General features: G+C 36.3%; 1 protein-coding gene across 1 annotated transcript in view; it reads right to left on the bottom strand.

Annotated features, from left to right (window-relative positions):
* stxbp5l (syntaxin binding protein 5L) overlaps positions 1-23,273 on the bottom strand; it is a 108,846-nt gene that overhangs the window by 39,507 nt on the left and 46,066 nt on the right. The window contains 6 exon segments of the mRNA XM_043248862.1: positions 76-199; positions 2,545-2,628; positions 3,847-3,910; positions 11,921-12,055; positions 20,431-20,466; positions 20,468-20,553. Coding sequence (XP_043104797.1) covers positions 76-199; positions 2,545-2,628; positions 3,847-3,910; positions 11,921-12,055; positions 20,431-20,466; positions 20,468-20,553 — 529 coding nt within the window.

Below are 23,273 nucleotides of genomic sequence, written 5' to 3'. Positions count from 1 at the left end.
ATTCTACAGAAAAAAGTCAGTTCTTTTGGGTGTGGGTTAGGGTTAGTCTGGTATAAATATAAATTGTGTACCCACCATGAGGAAAGGTGACTTGAAAAGGTTTGGCTGTGTTTCTCAGATTCCACATGCTCAGACTGCCGTCCGAATGACTGCACATGAACTGTCGCCCCTCGTGATGCCAGCTTACTGAGTGAATGGCCTGACCGAGAGACCAAAGTGAAAAAGAGAAGCGATCAGGACTTCATCAATTAAAATGTTAAATGATGACCAGATCATAACACGATTCATTTGTTTCAGAGTAATACTTTCTGCATACAGGTACGCTATCGACAGCAGATACAGGTGGCTTCTAAAAAATTCAGCTTTGCCATCACTAATAAGTTACATTGTAATTATACTGAAATAGAAAAGTGTTATTCTAAATTATAAGAAAATAATGTCACACTATTGCTGTTTTTACTGTTTTTCTGCACATTGGATGAACAAAAAAACAAACAAGCAAGAGGGAGAAAGACAGAAAAGTAACATTAAAAAATAGAAATTCAGAGATGCCCGTCACATGTGTATAGTCAGTTTAGCTCCGGAAATGAGAGAAATCAGAGATCTAAAGACATGACTAATAGTTCCTGCTTATGAAAGTCTCTCTCACTCTCTCTTCCTCTCTCTCTTTCTTTCTCTCTCTCAGACCTTCATCCATCTGAGAGTCAATAATCCGATATCAGTAATTACTCCACCATCAAAGCAGCCCGATCTCCACTCATCTACTCACTAATGTCACGCAGTAAAAACATTTACGGAAATTATATCAGCGTCAGATTTATTTGATGTTTGTTAGGAGTGTTTATGAAATCGTTTGATGCCGATGTTCTATAATATTCAAAGACATACCATAAAATCAGCTGAAATGTAGTCTAAATAGTCAAACATCATAGTGGTTGTTCTGTGTTCAGTCTATTTGTAGAAATGAATGAGATTTTTGTACCCATCCGAATCTATTCCTATTTCTTTCAACACGAATAAACGCACCCTCTTGTGTCGTGCTTTTGTCTTTTTGCTTCCAGTTTCTCTCCTCTTCCCTCACTCTCTCGTTCCAAGCCCTTTCTATTAAAAGTATGCTTTTTCCACACACGTGTGCATACCAGACGGGCATCTAAAGTAGCAATTAGCAGACCCCTAGACATTTCCATTTAGCCACTCTGACAAACGCATGCCGAGCGACGGTGCCTCTGTACAGGCGCCGCTGACAGATGATCAGAGGGCGCAGTCAACGAATTGAAACCCGCAGTAAAGGGCTTGGAGCAGAAAAGGGCGAGTTTTTGGGAGGTTTTGTGCGTGCTGCTGTGAGCCAAGGGGCGCTGTGATTGAAACATGTTTTGGAAGGATGAATGCGAGCAGCTGGCTGCAGGAGGCAGTTCCTCTTTGAGAAGAAAGATAAAGTTGTGTGCCAAGCAGTGATTATGCTAAACAGATCCACATGGCACAAGGAGGGAAATTAAATCAGAAAAGTGACTTGTGCTCAGTGTTGTTGTAAATCAGCAACAGTGTGGAAAAAAGTGAGCAGACGAGCCAAGTGTTTCGTACCAAAAGTAAATTTACTTGGACAAAGGAGACCGAGAAAGACGTCGTTTCTTATTTATATAGCCTATTTTTTTGTTCTTTCTACAATTTATTTTTGTTTGTCTTGTTTTTGGCTGAGGGCCGGATTATAACAAGATGATAAACTGGAGCTTTTGGGTCACAAATGCGCACGCACACATAGAGACTGTGCACCCACACAGAGACAAAGAAATAACATAAAAATAAAACATATATGTCTGTATTTTCATAGATTATCACTTCACACAATTAAAATGAATACATATAAACTATTTTAAAAAAATATATATATATATACAGAAAGAGAAAAGAATAATATAAATTCTTTTAATCACTCACTAAAACAAGAATGCTACAACAACATTTATCAAACAAAAGAAAAAAATCAACATTATTATTAATACTCTTGATGTATTATATTAAGCACAAATCAGCAAAACAGAATGATTTCTAAGAGATCAGAAATAATCATTTTACTTTGTCATCACAATAAAATTGCATTTTAAGATGTGCTAAAAATAGAAAACAGCATTAGTTAGTCTTAGTATAGTACCGCTTCTCAGTATGTATGCCTTTTATTAACAAACGGTTGTTGGCTGTATATTAGTACTCATAAAGCATACATTGTGCATGACCATATTCTACATCTATAATCCTACCTAATACCTAAACTATTACCTTGTAAACTATTAATAAGCAGCAGATTTGGAGATTATTGAGACAAATTGTAATAGTGAGAAAAGTGTGGCCGATATGTGACAGAAGCTTTGATCAAATAAATGCAGACTTGGGGTCCATAACAATTTTTTATAAAAAAACATGCAAATTTGTGTATATATTAGAATATATAAGTAGCTTTATGCAAAAAAAATTATCAACATAAAATTAAATTAAATTGAAAAAATGACCTTTGTAAGGAAGTGTAAGTAGCAAACACTTGACACTCACCTCATCATAGTATATCCTGAAGTCTGCTCTTTTGGCCCTCAGGTCCCACATTACTATTGTGCCGCTCTCAAAACCTATCAGCAACTGAGGAACACACACACAGACGAGAGAGAGAGAAACAGGAGTCTGTAAATCCCAACAGAATGGCAATAAATAGAGGAAACAGAGGTAAGAGTGTGTGTTACAAATGTCAAGGGTCTTTCGGCTGTTTTGGTTCAGAACAAAACAGATACACTGGTGATTGGGCACATTTATTATTTAACTGGACACGATGGAGCAAGCACTGATCAAAACAGACCAGTGCTCCATCCTGGGAATCTTCTCTCTGTCACAGATGTTGAGCAAAAATTGTGAATTTTAAAACTGGCTTCTTTTCAGTTCATGTATGTGAATTCGAACAGAACTGGCAACACACAGGAAGCTGAATAGGAATTTGAACTGGAATGAAAGGAAAAGAAATCTGCTGCAATTTCACTAAATCTTAATAGTTCTTTAACTATAATAGTTCTTTTGATTCGAATTAATCAGACATTGAATTGTTTCTACCTCTTAACGTCCCTGCTACAGTATATTTTGTGTTTTGCCTTCCATTATTGGTCCCCAAAGTCTGTCCGTATCCCATAATGCATCTGACCTGCTGTGAGTATAACAGCATGTAACCACAGCAATCCTGCCTGATTCTTTTCTTGGAAGATGACCTCACAGTACCCACTCCAAAATGCCATGCCTCCTCCTGGAGATAGCAGATCAGAGAAACGCTTTAAAGAAACATATCCTCCCAAAAACGAACATTTCGTCCCTCATCTCCTTGTTATTCTACCCTGTATATTATGTTCTTTCTTCCAGAAAACACAAAAGAAGACGTTAGGCAGGATGTCCAAGCTCCAAAAGACTTAATATACAGTGCATATAGTGCAGAAACAAAATGAGGGTGAGTACATGATAAAATGTTACTTTTTTTTACTGAACTATTGCTTTAAATGAATGCTAATTTCTGCGTTTGTGAGAGTGTGAGATGTTTTTAGCATGCATCCTCAATACAAGATGTTAACACCAGTACTCGGGGTGAACATCAGGTCATTTAACAAGTGTATGCGTGCGTGTGTGTGTATCCTGATGAGTGTTAATGAATCAGAACTGTGCCAACGCATGCAAAGTACCTTTTATAAAGAACTCCAACAGTCACACTAAGGAACACTATATACTTTTTTAATGTAGCGGTAAAGCTGTTGTGCTCACAGCTTTCTGAAAAGTTTTGAGCTCTCTGTGAAAAATGAGCAACAGAAGAAACGCATTCCTCACCTTTCCCTCATCTTTTGGACTGTCACTCAGATGAACAACGGGACCTGGATGTGTCTTTGTTGATCTGAGAAAGAGAGAAAAATAAAAAAAATCATTCAAAAGATAACAGCGCGATGGAAATGACACATTTTTTGTGCTTGCGTCTTGTAGTTAAGAGGTCATCTATAGGCTAACGTGCTCATTAAAGCACTTTCAACAGATGCACACATTGAAAATGTACCATACTGAAATCTTTCTCTTTGTGGCTTAGCATTGTGTCTTAAGATAACTTCTGTTGACTGATTCCGAAATGGATGAGCCGAGCACAAACATCCTGTTTCAACAAGAAACACATCAAGCCCAAAACAGTACGGTTGTCTCATAATTTTATGGGAGAATAATAATACCGAAATCGATACACTAATGATCACGTCTCTGGTTTTGCAGTAATCTATTATTTTTAGCCATAGCAGAAAATTGTTGCGTTGCTGTTCAAACATTAAACTGAACAAGAAATGCAACAAATGAATAGATAAAATTAAGAAGAAGACTTTTGTCAGACAACATTTTACTGGCAAATGCTAGAATGGTCTGAAAGTGTTTTCAGCAGAATTGGACACATCAAGGTCTTCTTTTCAGTAGTATTTCAAAAGCAAAGAGCGACGTGTCAGAAAATGTGCTCTGGCAGCCTGCAGTAAAATGACTTTCCTTGTGTAAGGATGTGCCAAGTACAAGAGAGACAGAAAAATAGTAAAGTGATGGTCAGAGCTAAAGGATACAAAGGACACAAGTACACACACACACACACACTCAGACGTCATTCACATTCAGACCGATACACAACGGATCTTAAAAGTGGTCTTGGACTTTATGGAACAGAACGGCTCATCTTGTCTTCAAATCTCCAATAACACTGATGCACTTTTTATGATGCATTTTCCTCACCTTAGCATTATGAGGTTCTATCTGCATTCTGAGCAGCTTTGAGATATCGAGCTTCAAAGTTTTTGCATTCCATAGACTGGTGTAGATAGAACCCTTTGTGTTTTCTAAAAACAAGGCCAAAATTATACACAGCTTACGAAAGAAACATCACATAACGTGAATAATATGTCACAGAATAAGAATATGTGAATAACTCCATTTTGACAAAAATGTCAGATAGAACCTTATAATTCTATGGCAACATTTTAGCATCACTGCTATTAAAACATAATACAAATATAATATTAAAATGTGAAATCTGATAAAATAGGGTGATCACTTGTCAAGTTCAAGTTGCAATTGTTCTTGGATTATTAAAAAAGTTTAAAAGTAGGTTGGGATGTGAATTTTGGAATTATAAATGAAAACTGCACCATGGGACTAACGTCACACATATTGAATTTAATATGTTTTTTTCCCCCCTCTTAGGGCACCAGGTAAATCAGGACTGCCATTCTGCCTCCTAAAGAAAAAAATATGATGCCCCTGCATACACACATACACAACAGATACACATCTCTGTGTGTCTCTGCTACTGTTAATGTTATTTGACTAGACGTTACAGAGATGCTTGGCCAACCAAAGCCTGGCCATATTGAATTCTGGCACCACAGCAGCAAAGAAATTCATTTAGCCAACTAATCAATTGCTGTGTATAAAGAAAGTCAAAAGAAATTTACAAGACCATAATTTAAGTGTACATGGATGCATATAAATGAATACACAATACATGTATATATATACATATATATGGCCTATATCTGGCTGGCTTCCCCATGAGAAACAGAGTCATCACATGTCCCCTGCAGAAAACAGAGGATACTTTTGTCAACTCATCATTCTTGTATCAATGCTGCTGAGGCTGCAAGAGATTTAGTTGCCTTGAGCAAAATAAGGTAACAAGAGGACAAACGCACAATCTAGCATGTGACCTAAATTCTTTGCCCACTCCACTCACTTGCAATGTAAACGCTTTCTAAGGAGGTCTGTAAAACTTTGCATTCTCATTCTTCTTAATGGCAGTTCCAATTATTTTTAGCTGTTAAAAAGGAAACAAAATCAGAATAGACAGCTACTTCTAAGGGCTATCAAAAGAGAAGAAGCTTTTTGCCCCCTTGGTGTGGCATTAACTATCTGGGGCTAAACGAACCAGACTAACCAGGCAAACTATGAAATCTATGCTCGTACACACACATTTGTATATTAAATGGCAAAGAAGCACCACGCTTGTCAACTAAAATACATGTCTTTAGAAAATTCAGCCGTCTGTGCTCAAAGCAAAACAAAGTCTGGTAGGATCTTTTGAAGTGCTACTTTCATGTCGAAAGCAAAAATGCAGCTGTGATTCTTCATTAATTATCAGACTTGAATTTAGTTGCAGCCCTCTTCAGAGAGAGAGAGGGGGGGAGAGAAAGATTTTGTCGACTATGATTCTTCATTTTAAAATGAAGCACCGAAGAGGTATTCGGCAAATACATTTCTGTCGTAGATACGAGGTGAGGTATATAAGGAGTATATACAGCAAATCGAATCTATCAGGCAGCTTTTCTGTGTTGTTACATCACATCGGCCACAGCACAAACACCTCATCCACTTCAGCAGTCCTTCATCTTCAGTCTGAAGTCCCTTTGTCTACTGCTTGTTCCTCACACGGACTGCTTCGATCCACACCAGTTCTCATAATCGACTGACCTTCATCTCCACCAGACCACGACCTGTCCATCATAATAACTCCATTTCTGCAACGGCTCTTTTCTTGACTCTGGGATTAAGCAGAGCTTTTTTTTCCTCTTGTGAAGCCTCTTCTTCCTAATTCTTCGCTTTATACCGGTAAGCTTTAGAGCTCTGTAAAAGGGATTATTGTTATATTTTATAATTTTTTTTTCATTTATATAATTAAAATTAATATTAAATAATGCAGTAAATTATAATAGAATCTCATTTTATGGTTCATAAATAAATCTCAATTAGTAGAGAGAACTGAACATAATTTTTATCAGTTTGCTAAAGTATCACTTTTTTTTCTCCTTCAAATCAGTTTTAAATTAATTTGTGATTTAAGTAATTCACTAATGCCGATCTGATTTTGCTGGTGAAGTTATTGCATTTAACAGCTAACTGTTGGGAAATTTTGGGGGAAGATGCGAGTCCCCGACTGAAATCAAACAGTTTTATGTCAGCCAGTCAGACATGACCCCCGTGAGATAAAAGGGTGACCTTTGGAGAGCGTTTTGACCGCTTGCAGGTTCAAGAAATGATGAAAAAGAGTGATTATATTACTGAAAGACAAAAGCAGAAAGGATATAGAACAGATATGTCATCCCTAAACGAGTCTCTGTCTTGCTGGGCTTCAAATGTAATTTGAGTCTGATGGAATGTCCAGCGCAGTGTTGATTCTCTTCTCAGCTGTACTTTGTCTTTGCTCACTCTATGAGGTCTGTTATTGTGATCTAACACACCGATAGTCATTGTGAGAGAGCCATAATATACTCCTCTTCCTCTCTTCATCTTTCTCTAGAAGAACACACAGCAGGCCATTTAACTTTCCTCTCAAATAAATTATATCTTTGTATAATAGGCTTTTTTTTTCTTTTAGCTTTCCACTGATTATTTCTTCCACTTCCTTCAGAAAAAAAAAAAAAAAAAAAAACTATTGAAATTGTATTTAAATGATTTTGGGACAGGTTTTGATGTGAAAATCTGCAAATGGTCTACTTCAAACACACAGGCTATTAATTTACTGCATAAACGATTTTTTTAACGTTTCTATGCAATCGGTTTTATTTCTGCAAAAGAGACATTTTGTTTTAAATTCCTTTCTTTTCACTGAAGACTGCCTCCACCTCCTTCTTGATATGCTATTAAAATCGATTAAATGATTTTGGGATGGCTCTAATTTCCTATCTCAGACCTACAGACTATTTATCTTCTATTTATTTATTAACATTCCTCCCTAATCTTTGTACAATAGGCTTTTTTCTTACATTCTTTCTTTCCACATTCCTTTCAAAGTGTTCTTTAAATAATTGTTTAAATGATTCTGCGGAAGTTATGATTTGAAAATGTGCACATTATACCTCATTCAAAAAAAAAAAGACTATTCATTTATCAAAAGTAGAAGGTTGTGTTCAGTTTCTATTTCGTTACAATAAGTAATGAAACCTCTAAACCTTCCTCTTCACAAAGTGATGGCTAATCTTTCTGAGAAAGCAGATAGACAGTTGCTATGCCTGATTCTCTGTGTGTATAAAGTGGGCCAGAGCCCAGGTCAAGGGTGTGTGTGTGTGTGTGTGTGTGTGTGTGTGTGTAGGTGTGTTTACACAGGCCAATGACAGAAAAGTAAATTGAGAACAGGAGGCCTTTGCTTATCTGCTGAAAAAGGACGACAAGCCTCTTCTCCCTCACCTTATCTTCCCTCTCTACCTGTGTGATCGCACAAGCCTCAGGCAAAAACACACAGAGACGCATAAGCAGCGGCTCATGGCCCAGATCAGAGCTGGACTGCCATTTGCATCCTATTTTGTCATCAAATCCAAAAACACTCATTTATTGTTAACTCATCTTTTGAAAGCAAGCGTGAGGCACATGCTAACGCTAGCTCCCTAGCTGTGAGTGCGCTCTTTCTGTTTGAGTCTAACTTCAAAGGCTATGATAAGAGTCGCTGAAGTGTTTTCAGTGCTTGCGATGGTTGCCATGGCAATGGTGGCAGCAATCTCATTCAGGATAATAGCTTTGAAAATTATGGTGAAGAACCTGGAAATTGGTTGGTTGCAATTTGGTGAGTGTGATTTGAAAAGCTTAAGGGTACAGCAGGACATTTTCCGCTGTATAGTAGTGTGTTTGAGCAGCATTATTTTGCTACACAAACAATATTTGTGCTCTGGTCTATCCATCCATCCATCCATCCCTAGGACAAATTAATACAGAAGTAATAATTTTTCCAGAACACTAATGTTCAGCTACTGTTAACAAACCTAGGTAACATCAGAATGCAAGAAAACTGTGAAATAAAAACATTAATAGGCTTGAGAAGCATTGACAAGCTACTGAAATAACCCCAAGAAACAATAGAAGCAAAGTTAGGTAAAAACATCAGGCTCGTATAAAAAGATTTGTATATCGTAACAGACAATCCACTTTTTAAAATGTGCAGCATGACCTAGAACATGAAATTCTTCCATGGCATTTCCAAAGACGTTGAAAGTCTAAAACAGATTACTTGGAAATGTAGGCGTGATGTTAGCTTACTGCTACAAGGCAGATCCGTGGAGTACTGATTATGTTTAGGATCAGGGTTCCTAGCGTGCTCGACAAGCCCTTCAGATATCTTCAGAACTGGCACAGAGGTTTAAGATAAACTGTGTGCAGAATCGAGACAAGAGCATGCCACACGCAGTGATGTTCCTTATGGCTGACAAGCTCCACATTTGAAGGTTGTCCCACAAATATAAAAGACGTGTCAGATATCTTGTTCCTGATGACTTTGAAAGGTTCTGGTGGGAAAAAAAAACTGATCTGCTGGAGTGAGTATTCCAGGTTGAAGGCAGCTGATTTCAGTATAGCACAGCGAGGAATTGTTGAAGGTTGGAAGGTTACAGGATCTCAGCTAATCCCTCACACCCTGTTGAATCCTGCTCCGGTTTTCATCTCCCTCACTTATTCATGTGTGAGTCAAAAGGAAGAAAAACAAATCTCAGGCTTCTCTTCCATCCTTGTACTTGATTTCCATCAGAGGACGCCTGCTGCCGGCGCACAGGGGCCATGTTTATATTTATTCATATTTATTTATTGAAATGAGCTGCACTTTGCCTCTGTAAAGGGGAATTCTCTCAATACCACAAGTGTGCGCATGCATTCATCTTCAACTGTTCTCAAACGCTGCAGAAAAAAAGACTGCTTTCTTGTTTAAAAACTGACAGGTTTATAGAACACATAAACATTGTCATGAAAGCCAAAGCAGAATGCACCATGTATAAACGGGTGGGGAATCAACACGCATCCCACAATATAATACAAAAATCATGACGTGTTCGTGTGATTCTTTTTATGTCCGGAGATATATTCAAAATCAAATATATATATTTTACTCTGAGTAAAGTACCAAATAATAAAGTGTAACATAGTAATAGCATGTACCACGGTAGCGTCACAGTATATGGACAGTATACAGGATGTGAGTGCAGTGGAGCGGCAGCAATTTCCAAGCTCAAAGTATTCTGTAATCAGTCCACTTCAATCAATTTCACTCTGTGTTTTCAATTTCCTACTTCGCAAGGTTGTGCACAGAGCATTAGTACAGTATGATGTTAATATTTCAAAGGTTGCAATAAAATTTGGAATAGACTACACATGAGAGGAAAGGGAAATATTAATAACATTACAATAATTTATTTTAAAAAAATAAATAAAAAAATGGAACTCATAAGGTTTCACAAGTTTCTCAAGTCTTTCATTCTGACTGCTGATAGTAATACAATTGTAATGAATAAAAGTTTCAAATAAAAAATATATATATATATTTTTCACTGTTTCATATTTCACAAATGCTCTGACTGCACTTCTAATAGTAAGAAAATAAAAATAAATGAATTAAGTAATGAAATACAAACGTTTTGGGTCATCACAACATTACACATTTCATCACTGTTTCACGTCCGACTGCTAATAGTCTATTAAAACTGTGTCTGACACATGTATCACGGGATGATGACTTGTGTCATGTCTGTCATGGAGCAATATTACAGTGATCTTGAAAAACTGGAGAAAACACACACAAACACCCATTGCTACAGGCTAAACATGCAACACCATTCCCCGCTCCCCTTCCACTCTGCACCACATATTCTACACTGGAGAATCACGTCCAGTAAAAATCATTTGAATATACTACGTGATTATGGACATGTTACCACATTAACAAAGCATGTTAATCATATCCCCCATATTCACAATACCTCATTGCTTAAATAACCCAGAACGGTCCCATTATATTACTGCAGCAACATCTACTAATTCACATGATTAAACCACTTCTGAGCAGAAGTATATAAAAACTTCAATAAAAGCTAGAAATTGGTGCATTTACCATCAAGCACCTTTAAATAGCCCTTCAGAATAATCAAACCCTAGGATCAAGTTCTCTCATATGAAAAATACAGATATACTAGCACACACTCAATGTGCCACTGAGCTACTTGAGGAGGTGAGGGGATTGTGGGTAAAGGATTTGTAGTGGGTCGCAAGTAGGCGACAAGGGATCTGCATGTCCTTCAGAAATGTATCCACGGTTACTCAAAACTAATGTTAATGTCTGTAAGCAGGATGCCACCAAGAGCCTCTTGTGTGAAAGGAGACTTGATTGACGCGCAGAAGCTATATGCTTGTCAGATTATCACTCATGGGAGTGAGGTGTTGGTGTTGACTTACACATTTATCCGCGAAAAGTGTCATAGATGCGTGCGTACAAGTGAGTGTTTGTGTGTTTCAGAGTGTAACTGTAGACAGACGGATAAAACGGATCTTCTGGGGTTTGAAATGTTAAAACCTTATAACTTATTTATTCTTCAGCCAAGATGTGGTTTGCATTTGTTGTCGTTGTGGATTTTGCAACATGTGTTTAAGTTATAAGCATCAGATCAAAGTCTTTAGTTCTATGGAGAGTGACAATCAGTTTGGTGATGATTTCATTGTGAAAAAATGTGTCTAGAGACATTTCTGTGGTTCTTTGGAAAACATAAACTGGTGCTTCAAACAGCCTAGACTTCACTCTTCCACAGCAATGATACTGGAGAACCTGTGCAATGATCTGAAGGACTTCAGAAGTACTGAAACATGGAGAAAGGCTTTATTTCTAAAGAGGCATACTGCTATCTGAAGAACCCAATGAAAGTTATTTTAAAAGGAATATATACCCTCATATACTCAAAAAGTTACATATAATAATATACAAAATTAAATAAAACTAGCCATCTAGTCCTAATTTTAGTTGGCTAATAAGTCTGTTACTAACTTAATACTGGCTAATAACTTAAATTCGATTAACCGTCCATTTGTTAGTAATGTTAGCATTGACTTTGATATTAAAACAATTAATTTTAGATGTTGTACTCACAGTTCTATGGCCTTGTTCCACATGATGACATATCCAGACAAAACGAAGGATTCGATGTTCACTATGTGTGTATTTCCACGCTCTGTCCCCACGTAAAGCCACTTACTTTGAAACGGAAGATGACAAAATGTGATCCTAAAAGAGAGATGAAAAGATAACGAATCACATTTGTGAAAGAGAGAGGGATAGAAGAGTTAACACAGGATATGTTGGCATCAAATTAAAGTACTATGTCATAAATATCTCACTATATAGAACCAGCAAGCCAATAATGAGCATTGTAACTAATATACTTCGCGGTTTTGATTCATATGCACATACAACAATCATATTTTATCCATTTACATAGCAGCCAGTCACCATTTTCTTTAGAAAGCAGCAGACATAATTACAAAACCCCATTAGTGTAATGCGCATCACTGTACACATATTCATTACCAGAATAGACAGTAAACTACGCAAAAAACTAAACAAGATTATCTGTGTGTAAGTTTAGAGTTCTACTCAAACTCTGATTTTTCAGTGTGTCCTTGCTTATCTTTTAAACTAGGATTGAACTGTTAATTAAAATCTGAATCACAATATGGCCTTGTGATTATTAAAGTGAAAAAAGACTTTGACTGAATGAAATAAATATATGGTCTACATGCAGTGTGGGCTTCAAAGTGAAGGGGCGGTGCTCTGTTTTGTCTCTCGACTATTACACAAGCACACACGGCCCTCACGATAGGATGTTTTCACATTCTGCTCATTTCAATGGTCTCATTGCGTGTTTGCAATACATGAACGCTGTGCACAAGCTCTATCGCCACAGGTGGGCTGAGTTTGCTTCCCTTTAAATCTGTGGTTGTGCATGTGCAAAACAGACCAGGTAAACGTTCATGTAATTTTCTTTTGCTGTGAAATACTTTACAAACCTGACAAAGACGAGTCTCTCTGTCAGGCTGGTAAATTAAAGCTCAGTAACAAAACACCATGCAAACATCAAAATTGCTCAGTTAATCTTTGGAAACTGTCATTCTTTTCAGGATTATTAAATGTTTGGAAAGTTCGAATTAAGTACAGTTTAAAAAAAGAGCACTCTAAAAATATAAATCTTTTATAACATTATAGTTACGTAAACAGAGTAGTTGATGGCATTTATACAATTCATCCATCAAAACAAAACAATTGTCAATCTTTGGATTAACAAAACAAAAAGCAACAAAAAATTGGCACTGATTTTATTGGCAGTTAAAAAAAACGACAACGACACAAAAGTAACTAGGTCTGTCAATTTACTACAGTTATTATTATTATTCGTTTTTCTTTTTAAATGTTAAAAATGAAACTAATCACAAGAAATGTGTCTTGCTGAACCACACTGAAGGCCAGTTTATCATCTTTACAAAACACCATGCAAACATCAACATCAAACAGTTAGACTGACATTAAATCCCACCACAGACAAACTTCAGTGTGAACAACTCATAAATGTACTTCGTACAGTTTATCTTTATATCTTATCAGCGGCGTCTTATTATCTTCATGTGGGGGTTTCCTTCAGCAAATATTGATAAACAATATGATTAATTGCGAAATAAAAAAACAAAACAAGATTAATTTAATTCATGAAATAAATGTCATAAGCAAGAGCCAAATCTTACAGACTAATTTCTTGCAGTCGTTCCTGTTCAGAGGCAGTGATTCATAGCTCTCTGTGGTTCTCTGTTTCTTTAGCAGTTGGAAGTAACACTTCTCACACTTGTTCATGGTGTTGCCTGGTTTGGCTCTGCTCTAGGGCCCATGCCAGTCAAACGTCACCCCCTCTTGGGTACACTTGTGTGTATTTTGGGATGCAGCAATTAATTGGAACACGATTAACTCAAGACAAACTAAAACTAATGAGACATGAATGAGATGAGAGGAGACACCGACTCTTAGATTTCTACATGAGTTTTTAAATAGGTTTCTTATTCCTAATGATGCAATCTAGACCATTCAACTCTGCGTTTTCTGTTCCAGAAAACCACGTATATGACATAAAACGGTTCACCCCATGCCGGTGTGTTTATGTGTGTTTATTTTCATAGCATGCCGCTGTCTCTCCAGTGTCATCAAAAGGTTAAAAGAAAAGAGTTAGATTATATTTGCCTGATGCTCACTATGTTAATTGCGAAATAATTACGAAATTAGGCAGACTATTAGCACTCTGATTTATCTCTGCTACTGTCACAACAGAAACTCTCCAGGGAATGTGTCTAATAACACGCCACATATTTCAACACATGTAAACAGCGCTTAGCATTTAAAATTAGGTGAGCACTTCTTATTCTTAATTCCGATCGTGATATTTCATGGTTTCATTCATTAAAATTATATTGTATGTGCTTAACTGCGTGTGTCAGCCAATCAGTGCTGCAAGTTTGAGAGAAGATGAAAAATTGTCCAAAAAATCCAAAAATCCTTTTAATATGAAGTATTATGAGTAAAAAGTGAGTAATTATGAAAATGATCAATACAATTTTCACAAATCCAGGATCCGTTAAAAATTTCATACTGAAATCCATCCAGTGGCATCATCCATCATCCTTATAAGCAGGTTAACTAGAAAATAAAGACCAGCACACGGTAATTCACTGCTGTCCACACTCATTACATCTCTCTCTGTTTTCCTCCCCTCACACCCCTGGGGTCCTCAGACAGTCGGGGTGATTGGAAATGAAGGTTGCGAGACGCTGGACAGACAGCTGAACTTGTCAGGGTTAGAATGCTAATGGAGCACCTGGCCATGCTAATGTGTGCTTTTCTGTTTCTCGCTGCAACGCATGGAAACCCCAGATTAGAAAATGACTTGGTGATCGCTGTGATAACGGCATTCAGGGAGCAAATGTTTTAAAATGCTCTTTTGTTGGTTTGAAGATAACAAATTGAACCTGTTGTAGGCCTCTGAGGCAACCAAGGTCAAAACCATACCTTCCAAGAGAAACGTGGATGTGTCTAAGTGGACAAAAATCGGTGTAGTGCAGGATTTCTGTTTTTTTAGATCAGTTCCAGAAAAGAGAAACTGGGGAGGCATTGAACAGATTGAAAGTTCTTTTTAACTTTCAAAAACAATAATTAGCTCAATACTGACACCTCTAATAATAAAAATGTTTCATGAACAGCAAATCTGGAGTAATGTCTGCTTTAGATAAATAAATGACATTTATAATAAATATAAAACAGTTATTTTACATTGGAAGTAATATTTTATATTGTTAAATTAGCTAGCAAAAAAGACTTCAAAAACATAAAAAAAAAAATAAAATCTTACATTTTGAATAGCACAATACATCTGCTACAAGTAAATTTTATCAACATTTAAGACATATTTCAAAAAGCACCCCTGAATGACATCAAGCTTGCACATATTATTTTTGTGTATATTTTGGGCCAAGCATGCCTTGATACAAATGTCAGATGAATTGATCAGGACTACACAATTCTGTTGTGCGATGAAAGCGTCTTGTATTTTTGCGACAGACAAGCATGCTGAGTGTCTTGAATCAGTCTTATAGCCCCCCTGAGTCTCTCTCCTGACCCTGCTGAGCTGAAAATCTCTGTCATCTGACACAGCCACGCACGAAAGTATGCACCCAACCGTGTTCACACACACACTCAGACAGGCACCTACTGATCTGAGAAAACATTTCTCATTACATGTGAATTTGCATAATTTTAATAAAGCCAAATATAAAACACTTCAGGGTCAAAGCACACACATAAGATAGAAGAAACCCCTGTCAACGTGTGTGTGAAACTGTCACGGTGGGAGAAACCATGACTTTATTTGTTTGTTCCAGACGGTCTGATGAGGTGATGAACACAATCATCGGTTATTACAGAGGGGAACAAAGCTCATTAGCTGTACCCCAGAAAACCCAGAGCGTGGAAAATTTCTATCACACACCATCTCATAACGCTCTCCCAAAGCTTTCAGGCTTCAGATGAGCATGAACCAAAACTTTAACAATGTTAATGCTATATTTTAAGTTCTGTTTCACAATATGCCACTCATTAATCAGGCTTCTCAGTTTGATGCCGATCTAATGCTTGTGTCCCATGTGGCTGATGTGGTTCCTGAGTATTATAATCGATCATAAAGACTTCACAGTGTGAAAATGTGTCAAAACAATAAAACGGTCAAATATACACTACCAACTGACATGTGTTTATCCTGCCTGCCTGTTCGACCTGCCTGTCTGTATATCTTTTTATTTTGCCATTTTGGAATTAAACCCCTTTATTTTCATTTAATCTCGTTGTGTGCTCTCGTACTTACCACACAACCGTGACAGTTTCATTCATTAAAATTATATTGTATGTGCTTAACTGCGTGTGTCAGCCAATCAGTGCTGCAAGTTTGAGAAGATGAAAAATTGTCCAAAAAATCCAAAAATCCTTTTAATATGAAGTATTAAGTATTATGAGTAAAAGTGAGTAATTATGAAAATGATCAATACAATTTTCACAAATCCAGGATCTGTTAAAAATTTCATACTGAAATCCATCCAGTGGCATCATCCATCATCCTTATAAGCAGGTTAACTAGAAAATAAAGACCAGCACACGGTAATTCACTGCTGTCCACACTCATTACATCTCTCTCTGTTTTCCTCCCCTCACACCCCTGGGGTCCTCAGACAGTCGGGGTGATTGGAAATGAAGGTTGCGAGACGCTGGACAGACAGCTGAACTTGTCAGGGTTAGAATGCTAATGGAGCACCTGGCCATGCTAATGTGTGCTTTTCTGTTTCTCGCTGCAACGCATGGAAACCCCAGATTAGAAAATGACTTGGTGATCGCTGTGATAACGGCATTCAGGGAGCAAATGTTTTAAAATGCTCTTTTGTTGGTTTGAAGATAACAAATTGAACCTGTTGTAGGCCTCTGAGGCAACCAAGGTCAAAACCATACCTTCCAAGAGAAACGTGGATGTGTCTAAGTGGACAAAAATCGGTGTAGTGCAGGATTTCTGTTTTTTTAGATCAGTTCCAGAAAAAGAGAAACTGGGGAGGCATTGAACAGATTGAAAGTTCTTTTTAACTTTCAAAAACAATAATTAGCTCAATACTGACACCTCTAATAATAAAAATGTTTCATGAACAGCAAATCTGGAGTAATGTCTGCTTTAGATAAATAAATGACATTTATAATAAATATAAAACAGTTATTTTACATTGGAAGTAATATTTTATATTGTTAAATTAGCTAGCAAAAAAGACTTACTTCAAAAACATAAAAAAAAAATAAAATCTTACATTTTGAATAGCACAATACATCTGCTACAAGTAAATTTTATCAACATTTAAGACATATTTCAAAAAGCACCCCTGAATGACATCAAGCTTGCACATATTATTTTTGTGTATATTTTGGGCCAAGCATGCCTTGGATACAAATGTCAGATGAATTGATCAGGACTACACAATTCTGTTGTGCGATGAAAGCGTCTTGTATTTTTGCGACAGACAAGCATGCTGAGTGTCTTGAATCAGTCTTATAGCCCCCCTGAGTCTCTCTCCTGACCCTGCTGAGCTGAAAATCTCTGTCATCTGACACAGCCACGCACGAAAGTATGCACCCAACCGTGTTCACACACACACTCAGACAGGCACCTACTGATCTGAGAAAACATTTCTCATTACATGTGAATTTGCATAATTTTAATAAAGCCAAATATAAAACACTTCAGGGTCAAAGCACACACATAAGATAGAAGAAACCCCTGTCAACGTGTGTGTGAAACTGTCACGGTGGGAGAAACCATGACTTTATTTGTTTGTTCCAGACGGTCTGATGAGGTGATGAACACAATCATCGGTTATTACAGAGGGGAACAAAGCTCATTAGCTGTACCCAGAAAACCCAGAGCGTGGAAAAATTTCTATCACACACCATCTCATAACGCTCTCCCAAAGCTTTCAGGCTTCAGATGAGCATGAACCAAAACTTTAACAACAATGTTAATGCTATATTTTAAGTTCTGTTTCACAATATGCCACTCATTAATCAGGCTTCTCAGTTTGATGCCGATCTAATGCTTGTGTCCCATGTGGCTGATGTGGTTCCTGAGTATTATAATCGATCATAAAGACTTCACAGTGTGAAAAATGTGTCAAAACAATAAAACGGTCAAATATACACTACCAACTGACATTTTAGGATTTGGTAAAATTTGAATCCAGTGAACCAGATCAAAATTTCATTTAAAACAAACTCAGTAGAATCAACTGAGGTGCTTACAATCAATCTGATTACTAATGGATTGTTTGGTTGCATGCAAACATAATTTTTAGCTTATGACTTTTCGGTTCACTAAAAAGCCAAATGGATTCAAATGTAAACATTTTAAATCCTGACATTCGTTCTACTGAAAGAAAAAGAAAAATACGTCATACATATTCTTCTCTCACACATGTGCATGGTCATATTGATTTGAAGAGGGGAAATACAGAACCAGCTGAAAACATTGCAAGCTTAATGCTACATACTGCCCTAGGCATCACAGTGTAAACGTATTAGCATATTAGAAAGCAGTTACAGATTGTCTTGATATCAATATACAGTACATTAGCCTGAAAAAAAAAACATCTAATTCACTGGATGTTAAGAAGATGCTAATGCATAAGCGAGTGCACGACTTTAACACAAATGTGCACAGACAACACACTGAATCTTTGTTTGGCATATTCTGGACTTAAGTGAGCTGCTAAATGTCACAGAGCATTTTGTCATTTAGTTGTTTTGCCTCAAGGATTCTTGAGCCAAAAATGTTAATTTTCTTTTCTCATGACCATTTTGCCACCCTGTCTCTGACCCTGATAATTAAACTGATCTTTTTTTCATTCAAAATTTGAACACAGACACTCTTTTTGAAATATTAACAGCTTTGTCCTGTACTCTCACACAAGCTGCAGGGTTGTTGTCAGTTACAATTCACTGCATTGTGTAATGCTCACAAAAAAACCCCCAAAAAACTTGTTCTGTAACATGACATGCAAATGATCATGCTGCTAGACTGCTAAAGCATCATTATGAGTATCATTGATCTGGTTCAGTTGAGGGTAAATCGGTTAATTTCCTCTCTGGATCAAATACCACAACAGAAAAAAAACAACATTTTCTTCTTTTATACTTTCTTTCCTTTTCCACACCAATCAATGCAGTGATAAGAACTCACATTTGGACAAGGTCCTCTTACATGTCGAGTGATTAGGTGGTGAAGGAATCAACAACAAAAAAAGAAAAGAAAAGAAAGAATGAAAGACTGTTCATGACTTTCTCTTCAACTAGCTCAAGGTCTCTCTGTTTGCACAGAACAAATCAGTATTTCTGTTAAAACTTCCTGAAAGTTTTCTATACCTCTATACAACTCAAAGAGGCCATTACCCATAACGCAACTGTCACATTTCACAGCTCTGAATGAGAGCGACATTTATTAGAGCCGACCCTGACTCATTCAACAAGGGAAATAGAGTAACAAAAGCCACATTAGTCATAACTAGAGGGTCAGTTTTCATGACGTGAATAGTGCACAGTTTGCACAGAGTAGTCTTAAGAAAATTAAATGAGGACTTAAAATACTGAGTTATGCTCAGTAGTTAAATATCCCATCAAATGTTTAACAAATCAAATTTCCACTTCAATGTCAACATATTTTCAGCCAAAATAGGTTGCTACCTTTAAAGGAAAGCTCCACTTTTTTTTGGAAATAGGCTCAACTCTCCCAAAGTTTTTTCCAGGTCTGGCGATAGCAAATAGGCTCATTGAATCCAACTCTCCACCAAAGAGTTTCTATATTTTTCCTTTGGAATTACACTAATTTTTGTAAATAAAACTTCATATAATCATACATGTACTTTTTGTTTAAAAACCCCCAATTCTTTCCAAACCCCAAGATCACAACAAATTAAGATATGATAATGAGAGCTGTCTGACCTCCCATAGGCAGGAAAATAATAACCACAATCATGGTTGTTTTTGTTTAACTCAAAACATAAACAATGTAGGAAGGATGAAACAGAACAGCATGCTAAAATGACACCAGGGTTAAGAGCCAAATTACTGAATAAAGATGTTTTTATATTTTCTTTGCATACAAAAAGTGATCTCATATTTTTCACGGTTGTATCCCTGATGTCAATTGTTTTTTTATACCTGTTGCATTTTTTGATATGAAAATCCTGACTTTTTGCTCAGAAACAAACATTAAAATATTGAGGCTATGCTTCACTCTTCAGCCTTGAGCTATCTGTATTTACTTTATAACATATTCATTCTGACCAACGCTCTGCAGCCTTGGGCAGTCAGCAACTTGAGAAAAGTTGAAATATTGAGATGGATTCTCACTCTCAATGTAAAATTAAATAAAGAAAAATCATATTTTTATGAAATCCTTGGGAAGTAAATTTTTGACTTGATATATTATGTTTGCGCTGTGCACATGCCTGTGGATTTCTGAAAAACTGTATATAAGCTCTACTCACCGCTCTCTGTTAAATTTAAGAGAGTGTAGGATGGCTCACTCTCAATGTAAAATTACGAAAATCATATTGTCGCAAATTCCAGAGATGCAGCGTGTCGTCCGCACAAGCTGTGACCAACGCCCCCTGTGAACACATAAGTGTAACAACAACACTCAATCCATGCAATGAGATGGTAAACTTACACAAGTCTTACATTCAAAGAAAGTTGCATTAAATTTGTGACACTTTGGGCTGGTGTATGTAGGTGTCAGTAGAGCAGCTCATGGCATCTGCCATTGTGCTTTTTCATGCGACAAAATATTATATTAAATAAATCTGTGTCTATAACCATGCGTTCTATATAATACTGAACCAAATAACACACCTGAAATTAAATTGCTTGTATGTAAAGTCTAAAATTTGTTTCCATTTCCCTTTCAATACCCTAAAATTTGCTATGGGGAAAATTATTCAGTATACAATGCATTTTCCAGATCACAAATGAAATAGGAATTTACTCATATAGTTGCCAGGAAGTGATAAACCTTAATTTATTCTGTCACATCGATATGTTGCAGTCTGTATAACTTTGCTGTTTTCTCATGCATTTCATGCATATTTCATGATATTAAAGTCCTCCTTGGATAGATACTGGAACAGTCTGAATAGAGAGAATTGCCACAAGTAATGCTGTGCTCTGTGTATTACAAGACTCAGGATGGTGTTCATGGTTAATGGAGGACAGAAAGAGAGAAGAGAGTAAAAAGTGATGAAAGTCTCCAAAAGTGTGAAGGTGAAAAATCTCTTTTCCACCGTACACTGTCAGGATGACAAAGGTCTTTCTGACCCCTTTTTTTCTGGAGGCCTATAAAATTTTGAAGCCCATATCTAATTTTATTTTCAAATGCTGGCTGCAGTGTCCAGGAAACAAAAAAAAAATGACACAACAAACCTGGAAAAATGAATAACATTTCATGTCTGTGATGAGAACATTTCAGTATTAATCTGAACTAGCTTTGTCAAATCACTGCCTAATTTCAGAGTGATCGAGGACCAGCAGGACGTCTCTGAACATTTCATCTTCTTCATGACTTTATGGTTTTGTCTCCATCTTTGTTCTTTCTCAGTGCATTGAATTCAGATCCATCAGTCAGGTGACTGACAACTGTGTTTCCATGGAGATCTGTGTTTAGGTAAACACAGATTGCATCAGCACACCAAAGGACAACAGCAGAGAAAAACAGATTTCTGTGGTGCCATGTCAAAGTCAACGTGAATTCCCATTCGTGACCCATTATAATTCTGTAACGTGATGTTTTCCAGTGAAATTGAATATTAAACAAGAAAATTAATTGTGCCTTTTAGGATTTGGTTATAATAATAATAATATAGGAATATAAATTTGGGATTCAATTAAATAAATTAAAGCGAAAAGTAGTAATATTTATAAAACTATAACAAATAAAATAAAGCTAAATGTATATATTAAAAAAACAAAAAAAAAAAAACTCATAGAACATTAATAAATATGGATAAATACTATAATAGTATATAAAAAATGCTAAAATGTACACAGATGAGAATTTGCTATTTTGACTACTGTCCAATAGCATGCGTCATCTAACATTGAATTAAAATACAATGATGAATCACAATCAAAATCAGACCTGGGGCGTGCGATAAAATAAATTAATACAAAAAATGAAAATCACAGTTTTGATTTTATGTTTACTTGAAGGCAGAGGAAGGCTGTAAAAATTAAATTACAGTAGAAGACTAATGAAATTAAGTGTTGTGGTGTGGGACTGGTGTAGCAACCATTTGGTTAGTGAGGTACCATCACTTGTGATGAAGAATGATATTTAGAGCAATAATTTAGTGTTGTTAATAAAATCAATATGAATGAAGACAGAATCCCTGCAGTGTAATATCTAAATAATGTACCTCAGGATAAAATGTCAAGAGTGTGTGTGCACAATATTTGCCCAATCAATTCCTGCAGGCTCACGCTTCACTAAATGAGATGATTTTCAGTGTCTGGTATAACATCTGTGTCTTATTGTGAACAATTCATCAGAGCATGATATTCTGAAGAAAAAACAAATGTTTGTCTTTGTCACTTTTAATCAAAATTCAATAACGTTCTCTTCATCCGAAAACAACTTTTTCAGCTGAAATTTTTATCTAGGCAAAGTAATGCCAAATATCTACATTTTAGACTATTAATTTATGTACAGTAATGGCATTTTTGTTTACTATCTCATTACACAATAACAGCACAAAGTAATTTAATGTCAGTACACTATTGGGCAAGTTACTGATTACTGCATTTAAAAAGTAAACTGATTACAAATTACTTTACTTTCGCATTACTTTCAAGTTTACTTTACTTTTACTTCCTTTACTTTCTACTAGTTTACTAGTTATCAAAAGTAGCCTACAAAGAGTAACTCATAGTTCTTTGATTAATTTAATATTGACTGAAAAAAATACGCAAGTAGGTCTATTATTTGTATACCCCTGGTTCGCTCCCAATATCGACAAATTTTGTTTTGTAAAATAAAACAAATAGGGTGCGCTTTCTATATTGTCAGTATCTATGTATATACTAAACGTTCCTCAAATGAGTCACTAAAATGAATGTAAATGACATAAGAAATATAATATATCTAAAGTAAGCTAGAAGTGTCTATTATTAAATTAATTAATGTCCCCAAAAAAATTATATGATAAAATAATACATATAGAACCAATGTGAGGTACAGTCTTTCCTAGTCTGCGCTCACCTGCAATGTGATCGTGGTGACTGGTCGTTTTCATTTCATTATGATTTTGAGCAGTGCTGCTCTGTGTATTTTTAATAA

This window comes from Puntigrus tetrazona, chromosome 9, assembly GCF_018831695.1.
Source record: "Puntigrus tetrazona isolate hp1 chromosome 9, ASM1883169v1, whole genome shotgun sequence".
In the NCBI taxonomy this organism is placed as follows: Eukaryota; Metazoa; Chordata; class Actinopteri; order Cypriniformes; family Cyprinidae; genus Puntigrus; species Puntigrus tetrazona.
This window is presented reverse-complemented; position numbering and strand designations above follow the sequence as displayed.